This window comes from Stigmatopora nigra, chromosome 12 (genome assembly GCF_051989575.1).
Source record: "Stigmatopora nigra isolate UIUO_SnigA chromosome 12, RoL_Snig_1.1, whole genome shotgun sequence".
Classification (NCBI taxonomy): Eukaryota; Metazoa; Chordata; class Actinopteri; order Syngnathiformes; family Syngnathidae; genus Stigmatopora; species Stigmatopora nigra.
In genome coordinates, this window is record NC_135519.1 from 12,168,646 (window position 1) to 12,188,172 (window position 19,527).

A 19,527-nucleotide genomic window follows, 5' to 3' on the forward strand; every position below is an offset into this window, starting at 1 on the left:
TTTGTGCAGATTGATTTTCTCAATCCAATAACTTGAATTAAGGTCAATTTGCAGCACATTCATTCATTTTCAACACCGCCTATTCATGGCAACATTGGGGGTGCTGGAGCCTAATCCAGCAGACCACACCCTCAGTTTAAGGCCACGATGCATTGAGACAAAGCCATTCGCACTGAGAATGCCACCAATGTCAGGCAAATGAACCTTAGTGACTCGCGGGCGTCATTTGAAATATGAAATGGAAATCTCCTGCTTCTCAGGTCTCTTGCAAATTCCACTGCCATGGAAACCCATCCAGACGGCACTATGATTGGACACTCATTCCAACATGCCCATTCCGCATTTACACACTTGAAGCAATATGGCCGAGAGAATTGCTACCAAATGAAAATCACAGTCCACCCGCCCCGACTGAAAAAAAAAAAAAAGAAATAATTTTACACGTGCAGTCAGATCCAATCCAATCCAGCCGTTACATGGCGTCCTCCAAAGTCATATTGATTATCATCTAACAACTTTCCCATCTAATCCTCCAAACTAAATGATACATAATTTACCTGCATGGTGGCCTTCCTCCTACATTTTACTTCAATTTATTTAGACATCATGCGTCTAAAAGGACACTTTCCAAGCAGAAAGTCTCATTTGCATTACAGCTTTGTTCTTAAACCATTTAGTGTCGAATCACGCGGCACTTTCCCAAGTTGGCCGCGTCGCGGGAGCGGGGGTCAAGACCGACTTAGGGCGTAATTTGATGCGCATTCATTAGTCTTTGTCACAAACCGGAGGGAACGCATTACCGGACATTGTTATACTCAATTACTGTCAATTGTCAAATGAGAAACCACAATCATGCTCCATTGTGCAGGGCATGCTGCACATTAACATTTATTTTACTTTACCAAGCTAACATCTACCCTTAAGACTCAGGGGTCTTGTTACTTAGCAACCTGTACGTACTATTGCTTTCTTTCTTTACCCCCCCCCCCCATCTAGGACTTGCAGATCATCAGCACTGATGACAACCAGGTGGTGGCGGCCATTCAAGACTGGCACCAAAACGATTCTTACAACCTCTACATGTCAGAGTCCAGGGGGCTTTTCTTCACACTGATGTTGGAGAACGTAGTTAGCAGTGGGGGGCCTGAAGGCAACATTATGATCGACCTATACGAGGTGAGCTGCAATACTTGAGTTTTTTTTTATCCAAACGCCAAACAAAAATGGCCACAACTTTATCTGGTCACTTTCTGCAACAAAACACAGATTCATCGCCGCATAAATTAACACTTATTATTCCTCTACATTGCTAATGAGATGCACTATTTATCACCTTATTTTATGCAAGCTACCTTTTATAATTTGCTCAGGTTTTTGGTGATTTTGTTTTTGTTGAATTTCACACAAGTGGCTTTCAATAATGATGATGAGGCTTTATTTTTTTAGGTCTTTTATTATGTAGCAACATTTAGATGGATTCAATTAGGTGATGTCACGTCCCAATTCTCTATGGGAGTTTTTGTTGTTGTTTTTTTTTTAAGCTTGGCCTGCTCAGTTGCTTAGACATGGAGAATGAAAGTGTCTTTATAGGTTGAGGATTTTTAATGTGCCACATGGGAGTTTGTTGGTCTTTATATTGTGTTGTTTATTCAGAGAAAGTAGCAGACAAATTTAAGGCTGTTGGAAGAGGAAGGAAAGAACAAAAACTAGGATAAAACTAACTTGACATCTTTATTTTCCATCCATTATCTTTGTTTTTGATACATTTCCACTTCCAGGTACGTCATTCGTTTCAGTTTAACTAATCAACAAGTCAATTTAATTGCGGTGTTCATTTTTTTTTGCCAATTTGATCTCAAATTTAATTCCAAACAGCATTAAAAAAGATTAAAACCTTTAAAAATAATGTCACTTTCTGGACAACCTCACTAAAAAATTGCCTTTTTTTCACAACATTTCAATAAAATTCACCTGTCGTAAGAGTTCGCCATTTAACAAAAGAAACCACAGCTCACTTGTTAAACCCAAATGACAGAAAAAGAAAATAACTTTTGTAAAATCTCACTTTCTCAAAGCGGTAACAAACACCACTCGCCTTTTTTGTCCGGCATCAACAACACTAACACTTTTTTTTCCATTCTGCTGTTTGTGTTACAATGAAACAGATGCTGTCGCACAGCAAGTTTTCTTTTACTGTGCTAGAATTTTTTTATTTTTTATATATAAGTAAAAAAGTTTGAAGGAAGCAACAGAAGAAATGAAGACAGTGTTTGTGTTGACGGGTGTCAAGTGACTTCATTCTGTTTGCATTTCAACACTTAAACAGCTTGGCTGGGCATCACAAGCACGCGTTTGGTTAGCTGGGCACGACGCCCACCAAAAAAAATGGCGGCTAGAGGGTTTTGAGGGGAAAGAAAATCTTGTGCAGAGGCGTCAAACTCATTTGGATCATAGGAATTATAGTGTCCATTAGAAAAAGTACTTTTTAATGCCTCTATCTATGTATGACGTTCTTAGATCATTGGGTAAAAAAGTATTTTCAACAAAAAATATCAATTTTTGTTTCTCTTTATAGAAAAGTTTGAGAGCATAAAAATATTCCATCCAATATCTGTAGAGTTGTTGCAGTGGAATAGTAATGTGTTTTCTAAGATTGTAAAGAATTCTTTGTCAATAGAAAGTCTACCTTGAAGTTTATCTGATGAAAAAATAATGTTGAAATTGATTTAAAAAAGTAAATAGGAATTCGAAAAGAACTTTGGGATTTTGCTTGAACTTTAAGGTACACCAAGAGGCGGTAAAATCATCATAAAGTATTAAAAACTAATACTAATACTCACACAAATCCATAACTATTAAAACTTGAGGAATTTCTAATCTATTAAATTCAGTAAAAACGGCCTTGAGGTGATAGTGCCACTTTAAAATCCTTTATTTTTCCTCAAAATTGAATTCTGGTTGTATTTCACGACCTCGCACCGTTTAAAAACAAAAAAAAAAAAACATTCACCCCCCAACAAACCCTTAGATAAAACCAAAAAATTTCACATATAAAGAAAACTACCTATGCCATTTAAAATACTAGAAATCCTTTTCCTAAAAAGTAATCCCCACCAACATGATTCCAAATACAGAAGTCAAAACAACACAACTTAACTAGCTTTGGCGGGCCACATAAAGTAAGGCGGCGGGTTGAATGTGGCCCCCGGGCATTGAGTTTGACAACCGTCCTCTTGCTGTCTCTCTACACGTGACTAAAGACAGAAAAGAAAAGGGAAAAAAAGATGGATTCTCAGGGCTTGCCAGATGTTGTTTTGATTCCCCACAAGCTTACAGATGGTCCAAAATAGTGCTCCCTGTCAGAAAATCATCTCATCTAATTCTGACATGTCTTTCTCCCCAAACTAGAGCTCCAGCTTTGCTTGAGTTTGAATAATGTATGCTTGTTTTTATCCTCCCTCCTCCCTTCTGCACCCTTTTTTTGTGTTCTTTATTTATATTTTTGTCTACCCGCCGCTCTGGTGTTTCATGTTTTGCAGGTTGCGGGGATTAAAGGGGTGTTTCTGTCAAATAAAGTTGTCGAGAACCAAGTGAAAACTTACATCACGTACAACAAAGGAAGAGACTGGCGGCTCCTACAGGCTCCTGTAACGGATCTCCAAGGGAAGAGGGTCGATTGCGAGCAAGTAAGTAAGGCTTTTGTCGACGGCTGCCGGCTAAATTCTTTTTGCTCTTTGGAAATCTGCTAACAAGACGTTGGACGTAAAAACCCTAGCATGGGTGGGTTTGGCTCGCCTTGGGCCCTGTTAATGCTTGCATTTTTATCTTTTTTAGCCGTACTGTTCGTTACATCTACACCTTCATGTATCGGAGAATCCGTACACTTCTGGAAACATCGTCAGCAAAGACACGGCGCCGGGGGTTATTGTTGCATCAGGTGAGAGGGTTTGAATACAAAAAGTTTCTTCAAAAGTTGGCCCATCAATCTACAAATGTATAATAATTATTGATGTCCCCGAAATTCAGATCCTAAATCCTAAATGCTTGTTGTACATAGGCAAATTTCCCTCTAATTTTTCATTGGTCTGGGTAGAAAGACAACCTCCCTGAGCGCACTGAGTACCAGTGTGAGTGACATCATCATTGCTCGCCAGTACACACCTGTCATAAGCAGGTGCATGTCAATGTTCCCTCAAATTTTTCATGTAAAAAATGCTGTAAAACATGAAAAACATAAGAGTGGACAGAGCTACTGCCACTGGCTGAGGTGTAAACGGCGCCATCATGGGGAAAGAGGTGTAAAAAAACGAGTTTGGATTTTATTTACTGCGCGCCATATGATTGCTGCTGCGCAGAGAAGACCAGAGTAGTTTAGAGGGAATATTGTACGTAGGTGTTTTTAACTGTATGTTTTTGGTTTGCAGGTGTGGTTGGGCCTGAGCTCACCTCTACTAATGTCAGCATCTTCATCACATCTGATGCTGGGAACACTTGGAAAGAGGTACTTGAAAAGTCAGCATGGGTGGGCTTGATTTGACACTAAATAATATAAAAAGTCCGTCTCAGAGTGCCAGATAATGATGCTCGATATTGGTCGAAATAGCAAAGTCTTCTTAGGCGTCATTAATAATGTACGTATGGTATAAATACCTGATGAGGACCTGAGCATGAGGTGGTGTGAAGGCATATAGCTTCAGGTTTGAGACCTTATCATGAATCTACAATCGTCACTCCATGGTGAAATTCGGAAAACAAAAATATCAACTCATATTGCCATAAATACTAAAAACTAAGCAACAAGTAATCAAATGAATCAATGTTTTCATCATCATTGAATTCTTTAGACATAATATACTTAATTTGATTTCATTTATGCATTTCCATTTAAAAAATAATACTTTTTTGCTTTTTTGTTTAAAAAAAAAAATCCCAAAAAGGGTTTATAAGTGACATATCTGTAAAAATAAAATCAAAAACTACAGAAATAAAGTCACGCTGTTGCTGAAATAAACAATCCCCAACCTAAATGGCATTCCCCATTAAAAGTAACTTCTTCATCCTTTTTCCATCACAATTTCAAGCTTTCCAAAGCAAACTGATAAAAACAAAAATGATCTTATATACAATTTAGCATTCTTTTTCCGCCAAGGGCAAGAAACCTCAATAACACCCCCCACATATTGACACTCTTGTTAGTTTAAACGAGCGAAGACCCGTCTGCGCTTCATTGCTTTTAAGTGTGCGTGTTTGTCGTCGCCAGCTGCTGCGAGAATTTAAAAGTTAAAGCAAAAAATAAATTAAAAAAACGTGTGTGCATGCAGGTTTTTCAAGAGGAGTACAGCGTCTTCTTCTTGAACCAAGGAGGATCTCTGGTGGCCATTCGACACACACCCCTCCCTATAAGGCATATTTGGTAAAATCCATTTTTTAGAGGGTAACCATTTTTAGCTGTTTACAATTCATTTATTTTTATTTTTTCTTCAAGGCTGAGTTTTGATGAAGGCAGAAACTGGGACAAATTCAGCTTCACCTCCTCGCCACTCTACGTGGACGGCGTTCTGGGGGAACCCGGCGAAGATACCCTCATTATGACGTAAGAGATGAACAAAATGGCAAAACTAATTGACTGGATGTCGCACTGTTAATTAAGGCACAATGACATATCGGCCTTTGAAGACTTTTCCACTACCGCGCGCCTTTGAACGCATCGCATTCCGCCCTAGATACGTCTTTTTTTTCCCCTCGCAGTTGATTAAAAGCAGTGTGTTGGCCAAAATAATTATTTTTTTAATCTTAAGCGTGGTAAAAAAGTTTTGACCTAGTTCCTCCTTGACTTCTTCTACGCAGAATCTTCGGTCACTTCAGTCACCGATCCGAATGGCAATTGGTTAAAATCGACTTCAGGTCCATTTTTCAACACCGCTGCTCTCGAGATGATTACGTGACGTGGCGTTTGGACAACGAGGTATGTCCGAACCGGGGTCCACTCCAGCTACGTTGTCTTTGATTGGCTCTTGCCGGGGAAGCGAGCGGCGGAAAAAAAAAACAAAGGCGAGGAGAAAGAGAAGCCTGTGAAATGGTTATGATCCATTATTCATTGCAGGGCGAAGTCTGCATCATGGGAATGAAGAGAGTCTTTCAGAAATTGCGAGTAAACGCTCGATGTGTCAAGGCCAGAGAACAGTACATCTCTCAGATGTCAGACTCCTGTCCGTGCACCGAGGCCGATTTTGAGTGGTGAGTCTCCTACTCGTCTTCCTCCTTTGCACTGTCTCTTCAATGGAAAAGGCATTTTCACTCAATTGAAAAAAAAAAATACATCAAAACAACATAGTCAAGATTCCCTTTTTGGCTAACTTCAAATGACTTACTCAGCCAGAATAGTATTACCGTATTTTCCACACTATACGGCACACCTAAAAGTCTCTGGTACTCGGAAAAGTCGTCAGTGCGCCTTATAATCTGGTGCGCCCTATATATGGCTCGATATTGGTTAGTCGTTGTATTTAAATTCCCTTTAGCACAGCTTCATCTAGTGGATCTGTACCACAACCCACCATCACTACTACTACAACAGCTCCACCAAGTGGATTTAAAAAAAAAAAACTACTACTACCACTACTACTTCAACCACTACTACTGCAACTGCAACTACTACTACTACTACTACCTCAACTACTACTACTGCAACTACTATTACTACTACTTCAACTACTATTACCACCACTTCAACTACTACTACTCCAACTACTACTACTACAACTACTATTACTACAACAACTACTACTACCTTTTCTAATCCAGTGCACATTAAATATGTATCAATTTTAATAGATTCCTGAATTCAACAGAAATGGCCACCATAATCTTAAAGCTTCTGATTCAAATACTATATACAGTCAATTTTTGGGGTAAGACAATAATATCGCACATCAGCAATAATTTGAGACAATATATTGCCCACTAAAATATGTTTTGCCACAAGCCCAAATAAGCTGCCCTGTGTTTTGGTGTAACTATGCCAAAATGTGAGTTACAGTCCAAAACTTGTGCAACCAAATATGAAAACCAATTGGCAGACTTCACAACTGCTGATATAATATAATAATATTAATAAGCTTGGAGCTGGAGTTTGTTAGAATATTACTTTAATGACTATACCAATGCATTAAATCCCCAAATCCCTACGCTAACGCCAACGCCAAAGCCAGCGCGATGGGTCAGGGGGGAACGTACCGACCGGTATTGCACCTTGGAGCCTTCAGAACTAGTTGGAGGGCATATTCCTAAACAACTGTCATGCCAATTGCTTCTTCCTGTCTTTAGCCATTTCCCAAGTGGACTTTGCCCATGCCTTTTGGATAGAACTCGCCCAAGCGTGACATTCTACTTCCCGCGAACAGATAATTAGATGTACGGCGACTAGGGATCTTGGGACAACTGTTTACAATGGAGCTAGGGAGGTGTGTGGTCCATTTAGTGTCTAATACTTATCTCAGAAGGTCCATTTTTGCTTTTGTATAATAGCCAGTGACTTGGGGAGACCAAAAAATAAAATAAAGGGAGAAAAGTAGCGTAGACTTTTGATGGGCGGTATAAAATGGCTTCCTTGATTAGGATGAAAAAAAAACTTGTTAAATATGCACTTCTATGACTGTCCGCATACTACATTAAAGCTTCTTCAAAAATTCCAATGATACATTTTTTACACTTTTCACTTTGAAGCAGACCGGGTTAAAAATGGAAAACGGGGAATGAATTAATAAACTAGTTACCTAAACCTGCGTTGTGCAGATATTCGTTTGCAGTTTTTCCAGAAGTTTTTCGGTGGATTTTTAACGTCAATTTCTTTGACAAGTCATCAAGTTAACATTTCAGAATGTCTCTCTAAACTACTTTCAATTTATTTGTAATGATTTCTTACTACATCATCCAAAAGATGTCGAAAATCAATAATAAAATAATGGACTATTCAAATAATGATGTGATACAAAAGACAGTTTTATTAAAAAAAACAAGTCTGAACGTTAACAAAAAACATTACAAAGTGACACAATACAAAATGTGTTCCTCCCAGATTTCTTTTTGTTGGTTTTTTTTGCTCAACTCCAGAACAATAAACAGCTTAAAATGTTATTTTGACTGGTTGTCTGCGAAGAAATAGAATAGCAATCAGAGTACAAAAGGTGGAATCACTTGTGAACGTTTCAAGGAGATAATTTTAACATAAATTAAATAAAAAAAACGACACAAAGAGCTCGTTTGACAGCGCATATTGTAGCGTCGTCCCCTGCGTGTAGTTCCGCATCGACTTCTCGACACGACTTAATTAGAACTTATTTCTTTTAACATTTTAAGTAGAATTCATGTGACAGGTTCACACACTTGAAGAGTTCCTTCTCTTTCTCTCTCACAAGAGGAACTTGTCGTACATGCTTTTATCTCTCTGATCCAAAGCCAACGTGCATATATTTAGCAAATGTTAACACCTCTTTGTCAAATGTTAACACTTCTTTGTCAAATTCGGCTATCAAAAGAGTCGGAATGAGTGGGTCTCAGTTGTAATTACCTTTGCGGCTTTTTTTGTCTGGTTTTCAATGTCCAGTGTTTTTTGATGGTTGAAAAAACTTGATTTTTGGGGTGTTTTTTTTTTCCTGATTACATCTTTGTCTTCCATATTTTCAAGTGACTACGGATTTGAGAGGCAAGCGGATGGAAGCTGCACTCCAGCGTTCTGGTTCGCCCCGTCGGCCACGTCCAGAGATTGCATCACTGGGGACAGTTTCCTCAATTCCACCGGGTACGCCTTCCCTTTATTTATTTCACCCTATGTACCACAAAGTGGCGGCCCGGGGGCCAAATCTGGCCCGCTGCATCATTTTGTGTGGCCCGGGAAAGTAAATCATATGTGCTGACTTTCTGTTTTAGGATCAAATTAAAATGTATAGTATAGATGTATATTAAATTTCCTGATTTTTTTCCCCTTTTTAAATCAATTATTGTCATTTTTTAATCCATTTTTTCAGTTTTTAGTTCAACAATCATTTTGTAAAATCCCCAAATTATATTAAAATAACTAAAATAAACATTGTTTTAGATCTTTAAAAAACTGAATATTCAGGGCTTTTAATCTAGTTTTTTTAATCCACTTAGAATTTTTTTTTTTAAACATTATATCTAAAATGGTCCGACATTTGGCATTTTTTTTGCTGAAACACCCAGACAACAAAATCGGTCAATATGGATGACTTAATAAATAACTAGCAACCATATATGTATAAATTTATATATTTATATATATGAGCATTTTGTACCGACATTGTCTTTGGAATTGACTTCCAGATATCGCCGAGCTCTGTCTAACAACTGCACAGAGGGAACCCTGTTAAAGTACAGCCCCAGACGCCAAAAGTGTCCCAGTCAAGTCCCCAAAGGCCTCCAGCTTTTCACCAGCGAAGGCACTCTAGTGGCGACCCTGCACAAGAACGTCACCTTCTTGGTCTTTCTCGAAGAGGTGCCGATGCCCCCACGACTGATGATCGTTGAGCAGCCCCTTATCATTCTTCTTTTTGTCTTTCAAAGGGTCTCAGCTCCACCACCAGCATCACGGTGGACTTTGGAGACGGCACCACCATGTCCTACGTGAACATCAGCTCCATAGACGACGGGGTCAAGCACGTCTACGGAAAAGTGGGCATTTACCAAGTTTCTGCCATTGCCAGCAATGTTTTGGGCTTTGATAGAGTGACGCTCTACCTCCATGTCACTTGTGAGTAACAGATTTTAGATCTTCTGTATCATAAATTATTGCCAATATGCAATAAAATGCAAAAAAACAACAATTTAACCTTTTTGTTCTAAAACTAAACCCATTAAAATGCAATAAATGGTCATTCCCAAACAAAACACATTGTATGAAAAATACTCCTATTTTTTCCAATTAATTTCGATTATTTTTGTTCTCTCCCAATTAGAACCCATCAAAAAAGTGCATTAATTTTGTCATCTTATTTTACCAAGTTTATAGCCAAATGATGACATTTTTTGCCCCAAAAATGTGTCATAATAGCAGTCATTTGGAAGCTATTTTAGTATACAATCTGAAATATGTCGGTCATTGTGTACAATCTGAAATTGCAGACATCTCCATTTTTATTGCTCTTATTTTGAAACCTCCACATTGAGATTGACACTCGGTACAAAAAGTGACCCGACAACCGAACCGTTTTTACTTCCCCGTGCGATAAATGAATTTATTGCAAAGCGTGTGCCAGACTCATTTACTTGGTTTCCGCATTCCCATTGGCCAACTTGAGTTTCTGTTTCAAAGGTCAATTGGAGCAAGTGCAACTGTCCGCTCCATCCGTGGCCATCAGGAACAAAGTCGTAAACTTCACTACTACGTTGCGGCCCGTCAACGTGGGGACGGTCACGTACTTCTGGTGGTTTGACAACAAAACAGAGGTGAGATTTACCTCCTCCTCGCCATTCAATGAGCGCCATTGATTCCGTCTCATGGTTGGCCTTTCAGCCTCTGGCGAGTTTGGATGGCGGCATGTCCTTCACTTTCTCCCGGGAGGGAAGCCACACGGTCACCGTTCAAGCTTCGGTCGGGAACACGGTCCATCAAGACCAAATGACAGTAGCGGTTTATGGTAAATATTTCATTGCGTGCTTTTCATATGCTTTCATCAGTATTCCGCCATTTTTTGAGTGTTTTTTTTCCGGAACTCTGTGAAAAACGGGAAAATACTGCAGTTATTTTCACAGTATTTTTTCAAATGCTTCAAGTGAGCTTTAAATGATAATTTAAGAATAATATTTTTTTCCCCAGATTATTTTGTTTCCCACATTTTGGCTTTTTCCTCCAATTTGGACGACGCCAATCCCGGAATATCGGAATGGCGAGCTGACATTGCGAGAGTCGTAAAGCGCTCTATCGTCCAGGTAAGGACCAAATATCCTGACTTTCACATTTTTGTGGCTCTGACATGCACTAAAAAAGTCCTTCTGGATTTTCTGCAAAGCAAAACAACAATGTTTTTTTTCTCCCAAAAGCGTTGCCAGAAGTTCTTTCAAATTTGAATTGTAAATTCATCTTGACGGCCTTGCACCACAAATCCAATGTTGTATTTGTCTCCCCTATTTGTAATTCTAAACCAAGAATATCCACTCGGCTGTGTTTTTTATTTCTTCACAAAAAAACACTGATGCATACACAAACAGCACCACATGAGAGAAGAAGAAAAAAAAAGCCGGGTGTGACTCGAACCGCAACGTTGTAAATCCAGCATTGAACGTCAAGGTCGGCATCATTTTACGGCTTTCTTTTTACCGACGCCGCCCTTTAAAAAGCCACACAAAAGGGCAGTTAAATCCACTCCACTGACACTTGCCATTTGCACTCAAAATCACTGACAGTCGTCAAGAGAGACGACGGAACCTTCGATATCGCTCGTTATTGGGGTCGACATCTGAAAGACAGTTATGTAAAAAACCTGGATAGCGACTTCTAAATATATCCTCTCGTATAAAACATTCACTTTGACCTTCCGTCTTGTCAGAAAGCGGAATATTCCGACAGATCGTCTCTGGTTACGGCATCCGTGCACTAAAAGCTACATTTTTTTGTTGTTGTGCTGGTTGTCGTTTTGTTTTCTTTCAACCAAATCCTGTCAGATTAAACCCGTGATTTTACGGTGATTTCCGCATGTTGACATGACAGGGAATGTCATTTAGACAAGACGGATGAGAAGCGCAAATCTGGATGATTTTACTGTTGCATTATGGGTTGGAATGATGCTAGTGGTTTGTTTTTAAAGGTCACGGCCATTGGTGAGGATCAGCTGCTGGTTACGGTGCTTCCTGGGCTGCCCACCACTGCTGAGGTTTTTATCGTCCCCGAGAGGAGGCGACGAGGGCGGCTTGCGGCCGAAAAACGGCGACACCTGGAACAGGTAACTGATTTTGAGCAAAAATAAGAAAACACATTAAATAATGAATTCAATTCAATAAGACAACTCCAAAATTACATATTAAAGTGAAATGGTGCTTAAGACAAAATGAAAATGAGTTGGGGTTTAATATCTAAGTTGTTAGGGTGTTTTAAATACAAAAGTGTTAGGGTTAGGATGTTTTAAATACAAAAGGGTTAGAGTAAGGGTGTTTTAAATACAAAAGTGTTAGGGTTAGGGTGTTTTAAATACAAAAGGGTTAGGTTAGGGTGTTTTAAATACAAAAGAGTTAGGGTTAAGGGTAGGGTTAAGGTTGGGGTTAGGGTTAAGGCTAGGGTTAAGGTTAGGGTTAAGGTTAGGCTTAAGGTTAGGGTTAAGGTTAGGGTTAAGGTTAGGGTTAAGGTTAGGGTGTTTTAAATACAAAAGGGTTAAGGGTTGGGGTTAAGGGTTGGGGTTAAGGGTTAGGGTTGGAGCCGGAGCCAAGTGGCGCCATCCATGAAACAACACTTTACAAGTCATTACATTTAAAAGCCAAAAATGTGCATCGTTAGTTAAACTCCATCTGCCAGAGTGGAATAATCTTATTCCCTACCTGTTAATTTTCATCTGTCAGACAGAATCCACCGAAAAAAGGCGAGAAAATATGGCAGATGTAGTTCTCGCTGATATTTGGCGTGCTATTTCACATCTTGCACCTGTCTCTCATCACGCAATCTTCGTTAACACCTTTTTTCTACTTGTGACAAATTTAGGAAATAAAGTTATTCTTAGGCAAAATTCTTTGCATGCTTCCGAACAATGAAAATTAATTTTTGGATGATTGTCAGTTCTTTGTAAATGTGTGTAATTAGCAACTTAATTTTATATTTCCTAAGGTTTTCAATTGTGTGATATTATTTGTTTAATGTTCCTAAACGTTTTTCTGTGATAAAAAAACTAGACATTTTAAATGGGGAATACATAGTCTCTGTGAAATTATTTATTCAGCTGTAGTATAATTTTTTAACACTAGATGTCAATGCCTTCCTACAATATGGTTTGAGTGCTGGGGTAGTCTATTTTGAACAATAAGGGTGTCTATTTTTATGTGTCAGTATATGGATGAATTTTTTTTCATTCTAATAAAGACTTAGTCACTTAGTCAATTTTTTTCTGGTCAGTCTTGGAGTCAAGAACTTCCAATGATGACTAAGGAAAGTGTAGTCCCTTGGTTGGCACAGAGGTTAGATCACTGGACTCCCATGTGGGAGACCTGGGTTCAAATCCCGGTCGTGACACTTTTTCACTTAGTTGTTTCTGAGGACTTCTTGTCAAGAAACTCAAATGATGACTAAGGAAAGTGTAGTCACTTGGTTGGCACAGAGGTTAGATCACTGGACTCCCGTGTGGGAGACCTGGGTTCGATCCCCGCTGTCGTTTGGCTGAAAATAATTGGAAAGGAGAATTGGTCAATGGAATAAAATGAAGAAAGGAAAAAAAAAAAGAAAAAACTTTTTTATTTATATTAAACACTTAGTCATACTTTTCAGCAAAAGGTTATATTCCGAACTGCCTTCGGCAGTTCGGAAGACAGTTGAAGGACCTGTCTGTGCGAAAGGCGTTCTCGGGTCGGCCTTCGGCCGACCCTCGACCGCTTGCTTGGTCAGTGAACCGCCGACACCGGGGATCGATCCAACACCTCCCCGGCCGAAGGCGAGTGTGCAACCCACTACACCAACTCGTGCCCCACTTATACAAGGGTGTTGAAACGTTTTATCCAAGGAAACTGGGTGAAACACTTAGTCATTTTTTGGACAAAATGCTTCATACACTACTGAATACTTATACACTTAAACACTTAGAATTAGAACTTATTCTTTTAACTGAATAATATTTGGAAAATCTTTGCCTGCACTGGGATTTGAACCCAGGACCTCAGAGGTGGTAGACTGATGACTTAGCCACTGGGCCACCACCCAGTGAGAGAAAGGGGTAGTACTTATACTTTTACCTCTTTCATTTACCTGAAACACTTAGTAATTTTTTGACTAAATGTTTCATCCACCACTGAAGACTTATACACTTAAACACTTAGGGATTAGAACTTATTCTTTTAACTGAATAATATTTGGAAAAATCTTTGCCTGCACTGGGAATTGAACCAGGGACCAAAGAGTTGGCAAACTGATGACTTATCCATTGGGCCACCACCCCATGAGAGAAAGTGGTAGTACTTATACTTTTACCTCTTTCATTTACCTGAAACACTTAGTCATTTTTTTTGACTAAATGTTTCATCCACCACTGAATACACTTAGACATTAATACTTATTCTTTTAACTGAATATTATTTGGAAAATCTTTGCCTGCACTGGGATTTGAACCCAAGACCAAAGTAGTGGTAAACTTTTGACTTATCCACTAGGCCACCACAAGATTAAGTAGTAGTATTTGTTGATAGTAAGGCTTTTTTTTCCTTAAGAAAATGACATAGTATACCAATGCTTCTTTTCTTAAAAAGATGACATAGTATAGTAAGGCTTTCTTTTCCATTTTACCAATCAAGAAAAATTAGCTCACAAAGTATGCAAACTTAGCAAATGATTAATTTCCCATTCAAGCCACACTCACCACACATGCTACAAAGGAGAAAGCACATCCGTCTCAATAAAAGAGCAAACAAATATATATTTATTTCCAAATGTCACGGGCTCGCCGAAGCAAAACGCCCTTTACCTGACAGAGCTTCCATCAAGCTCAAATGCGTGTCGGCACCTCGCCGTTTGACTCAATTTTTTTTTTCTTCTTCTCCAGCCTGCATCACATTTGCTCCTCTTTAGAACGGGAAGAAGAATTCATAATTCAAGCAGCTGAAGGAAAATGACTAAAGCTGAAATATTGATGGCGACGGGTGCTAACCGTATACTCTTCTCCTATTCACAGCTCTCTCAGGTGCTGCTAAGTGCTTTAAACCAGGATTTGGTCCAGTTTACGCTTAAGGTTGGAGTGGAGGTGAACATTTTCGCCAGCAGATTGTCACCAGGTAAGAATGGTCAAGGTGTTTTGTTATCATATGTTGTTCATTACCTGACTTTTCTTCTGTGATCCTCTCAAGCTCCCTTGGTGGACAGCAGTGATAACAACCACAGCGGCACCGCAATTATAATGTTGGTGTCGGTGGCTCTGATGGGTTTGCTGATCTTTGCTATATATAAATTTAAAAGGTACAGTATGCATGTAATAGGACAAAATGTTGCAAATGGGATGTCATATTTTTCTCCAACTTGTACATTTTCACTTGTTTGATATCTTAAGTTTAAAGATAGCCTTATAAGAATAGAGAGAACAACACATTAAGATAATTATAGTATAAAAGGTTGCAGGTTAAGAGTCAAGCTTCGTCATACTCAGAAAATGAGTTTGTTTTTCATTATGATTGCATCGGTAGGGAGAAAGACACCATTTATATACATTTTTTCTAATTCTGTTGTATATTTTATATTGCTACTGTGAGATTTCTATTTGAATCTGTAGAAATTATTATTTTTTATCAGCAAACTTCTTTTGAGGGCCTAAAAATGCTTAAACTTTATACATTTTTCAGGCCTGTTGATCATTTTAACATTTAAAAACAAAACAAATGACTCTTAATTGACTGTAAATTTTGTTCTGAACTCATTTGAGTAACAGGAAAAGTAAATAACATTTTTTTTTGTTATTTTAAGAGATTTTAATTGATTTCCAAGAGTAAAAATATGTTTTGACACTTAGGTTGACTGATAGTATTGGGAAAAACAGACATAGTAACTTAGAGGGTTTTAAGATATATTGCAATATTAATGCCATATTAAAAAATCTATTGATCTCTTGACCTCAAAACTGTGAGGCACACATGCAAACCGCTGACCCAGCATGTTCCCATTTGACAGACAAGTATAAGTAAAACTGAATTGCAAATTTGACCACATAATGAAGGCAAGTCAGAACATCTTTAGATAGGAAATCCTCAAAACAAAACAACCATCCTCCATTTCCCCCTGCATTTATTCCTTTTCACACTTAGCTAGAGGACACAGAACAGGAAAACACCTTCATTTTCTTTTTTTTTTGCAAGGTCTCTTTCGGAATACGTGTCTGTGTGTTCACATTTTGTCATAATTGCCTCATTGAAATTCGTCCCATCACCCAGCAGCTCGCAGCTCGTTGCTGAACTCCCTCCAAACTTCCTCGCAAGTATTTAAAACGTAGCCACATATCTCTTGAGTTATGGACACCGACACGGGCGACACAATAATAGCTGCAGGAATAAGACAATTCCCCTCTGTCTCAATCTGTGCAATATTACAGGCAATGACAGCCTAATCAATTCCCTCCCACCCCGAGTGCCAAATAGGTGTCAGAGCCCCGCAGTTATCAATATTCATCTGTGTGACAATGTGAGCCTCGACCTTTAGGAAATGCTAAACACGGACGCCCAAGGTGAGCCGTCGCTAATGGCAGCAAAGGGTGACGGTAGAAGTCCGGACCACGTGTAAATACAGCCTAGACCCCCCCCCCCCCCCCCCACGCATAAACGTCTTGGGAAACAAACACCGTTAATAATCGTTGTAGGAATGGAAAATAATAACATACTACAGTAGTGGCCAAAAATAAACTGATTCGGCCTATTTTAGATCTAGTTGGCATTAATGTGGCCCGCAAACCAAAGTTTGAGACCCCCATCCTACAATATTCTACTTGAATTAAAAAAATGAATTAATTCATGCTACAATTCAATTGACATTGTGCTACTCATCCTAGTGTGATTGTAAGCATTTGCCTACAGGGGCGCTATAGTAACAAAAAAAACTGATTCGGCCTACGTGAGATCTAGTTGGCATTAATATGGCCCGTGAACCAAAGTTTGAGACCCCTGTTCTACAATATTCTACTAAAAAATTCATGCTACATTTTGATTGACATTGTGCTACTCGCTCTAGTGTGCGTGCCAGCATTGGCCTACATGGGCACTATAGTAACAACATTTTTTTTACATACAATACCAACCAAGCCCATAAAAAAGTCACCAAATAAAATATACAAAGGTCATACATTGATGTGATAAAGTCAAAAACTTGTATCTTTTAAAACTAGTTCATTTTAAGGTTAAAGTATTGTTTGAGAAAATATGTATTTGTTGTCTTAACATGGTTGCACTAGTAAACTCAATAATTTAATAGTGTTGGCAACATAAAACAAGACTCCACACTTGACTTCATATGTTATTTACCAAAAAAAAACCCTCAATTTTGACAGCCATTTGTTTAAAGCCTGAGGACAAAAACAGTGTCAAAGCACAAGTGTCCACAACCAGACTTTGATTTAAAGGTGTAGGTCACCCTGGCAACGACTCCATTTGGACCAAAATACTAAGAAAGAAAATACATATATATTTAGGTTGTCTGTCTGGACTTTTTCGGGTGGGTTGGCAAATCTGCCAAACCTGCATTTGGAGTTTGAACATGCAAAGAATGAAGCAAAAGTTTGAAGCAGAACTGTCGTGTGCATCTGAGGGGATGAAAAATTGATTTGCGATGGAGGTGAACAATAGGAAAGTGCAACCCGCCGGAACGCAAAGTGGCCCAGTTCCCCGGCTTTCAAGCAAACCTCCGGCGGGCGTCCTTAAAAATAGAGTGCCACGCATTATGTTTAGTGGAAGCATTAGTGCGGCACACTTGATGGCAGCTCTCCATTAACTTGCTCCCCCCCAATCTTCCTATTATTATTTTAAAAGACACACCACTTACACAAAGTTCAGAGATATTGGGGTAAATCTCCAGACGAGCACAAATGTGAACTCAGATGACATTTTTTATGAATTTAGAATTTGTTGTGCATTTTTACTTTTCATTTATGTATAGCACTTTTTTCTGCCAAAGGTGTTTTTACGAATTACTTAATGTTAGATGACCCATATTTTGGTGTTGGAGATAGTAAGGTTGTGGACAGGTTGGACATTTATTTAAACAAAAAAAGGGGTGGATTTAGTTCTTGTAAGTCTTGAATTTTTCCAAGATTATTGTCTTTTTGGTTGAGTAAAATTGTTAAAAACAGCAACACACACCTATGGTTTAAAAACATTTATATTAATATTTTATTTTATATTATTTTGTATTATATTCTTTTTTAGAAGGTTGTGAAGCCTGTAAAAATGTGTATTACATTCAGTTTTTTTCAGATTTTTCTTCAAAATCTTGTTTTTTGAAGTATTATTTTTCATTTTATTGGATTAACACATTATTTTACTTTCTTTACAATCAACTATAAGAAAATCCTTTGTGATGCTTAATCAGAGCTTATTCAAACATTTTGGATTTAAAAGAATCCACCCCTACTGCAGGCATTAATTATTTACAGATTTGCACTATTGGAGACTGTAAAACTAAATACCGCCAATTTATTACAGGCATATTTAGAAGACAACATGTATTCTATTCCAACTGCGCCATCTTTGTTCTCCCAATTAATAGAGAAGCGGTGCTGCAACCTGGGAACTCCCAAAAAAGCTAAATTGATAACCCACATCTCCCTTTTAACCCAATCTAGTTGTAAATAAGCCCAACTTTAAAACCACCAGCTATACATTTATCTCATTTTACTTCCTCAGGATGCAAACATTTGTCAAGATCCCAACTCTATCGGAATTGACCTTTATTTATTCCCTTTCTCCTCTTCAAATGTAACATTTAGGAAGATTCCGGGCCTCAACACTTACACGGCGGAGCAGCCCGACAAAGAACAAGAGGTGGTGCCCACCACGGTGACCTCCATGGCAGACGCCAAGCCCGAAGCGGACAAGGTGACCTCACTGGATCGAGTGGATGTACAGCTGGATTTAAAGAGCAGAGGTCTGTCTGTTGTTAGTTAAAATATATATATATATATGTTTTAACGTATGGGCATTGTACCGACCGACCGAAGTAAAAATAAGAAGGCCACGGGGCCAGAACTTGAAGGCTAACGTTATCAGAGCGCGGCGTACGATTAATACAGCCTGACGAGATAGGATCATTACAAGGTCCAAAACAGCGCGCTATCTGTCGAGCTTAATGGCCTCGCTCCTTTATTCCTGCCATGCATAACTTAACCTTTGAATAAACAGAGACGCTTTTGATTCCTTTTAAGTCGAAGGTAATATTCCCCACGTTGGTGACATTTTGAAAGCTTGATTTGAGGTTGCTTCGACAAATAGAAATGGTTTGCCCGTTGTAAAACGCTCGTTCGGAAAAGGAAACGCACTCAAAATAATGGACAAAGTGACGGGGACGTCAATCTTTTCTCCAAGATGCGCTGCCGTAAAAAAAACCCCGGATAAATCCAATTGTCTGTTCGCTTTTTCCCAGGTGCCAAATATTACGAATTTTCCATCGTTTAAAACACAACAATCTACCAAACTACTAAATATGCATTTTGTATCAGAACTTATAAATTCCTAACCCTAAATTACATTAAATAAAAAATGTTTTTGTCTTTGACTCACCCTTTTAACTTACCATGACAATTAATCTTGAAGTGAGTGGTTAGCGCGTCGGCCTCGCAGCCCTGGGCTCTTGGG

At 38.7% G+C, this 19,527-nt stretch overlaps 1 protein-coding gene across 2 annotated transcripts in view; it reads left to right on the forward strand.

Moving 5' to 3' along the window:
* Positions 1–19,527, forward strand: part of LOC144205295 (VPS10 domain-containing receptor SorCS1-like) — a 65,221-nt gene that overhangs the window by 41,788 nt on the left and 3,906 nt on the right. For both annotated transcript variants that reach the window (XM_077729572.1, XM_077729571.1), the window contains 18 exons: positions 997–1,176; positions 3,540–3,686; positions 3,835–3,937; positions 4,425–4,501; positions 5,322–5,413; positions 5,486–5,593; positions 5,848–5,965; positions 6,104–6,237; positions 8,687–8,800; positions 9,343–9,514; positions 9,583–9,769; positions 10,331–10,464; positions 10,532–10,655; positions 10,835–10,947; positions 11,823–11,957; positions 14,877–14,976; positions 15,049–15,157; positions 18,663–18,820. In XM_077729572.1, the coding sequence (XP_077585698.1) occupies positions 997–1,176; positions 3,540–3,686; positions 3,835–3,937; positions 4,425–4,501; positions 5,322–5,413; positions 5,486–5,593; positions 5,848–5,965; positions 6,104–6,237; positions 8,687–8,800; positions 9,343–9,514; positions 9,583–9,769; positions 10,331–10,464; positions 10,532–10,655; positions 10,835–10,947; positions 11,823–11,957; positions 14,877–14,976; positions 15,049–15,157; positions 18,663–18,820 (2,305 nt within the window). The remainder of the gene's footprint in view (positions 1–996; positions 1,177–3,539; positions 3,687–3,834; positions 3,938–4,424; positions 4,502–5,321; positions 5,414–5,485; positions 5,594–5,847; positions 5,966–6,103; positions 6,238–8,686; positions 8,801–9,342; positions 9,515–9,582; positions 9,770–10,330; positions 10,465–10,531; positions 10,656–10,834; positions 10,948–11,822; positions 11,958–14,876; positions 14,977–15,048; positions 15,158–18,662; positions 18,821–19,527) is intronic.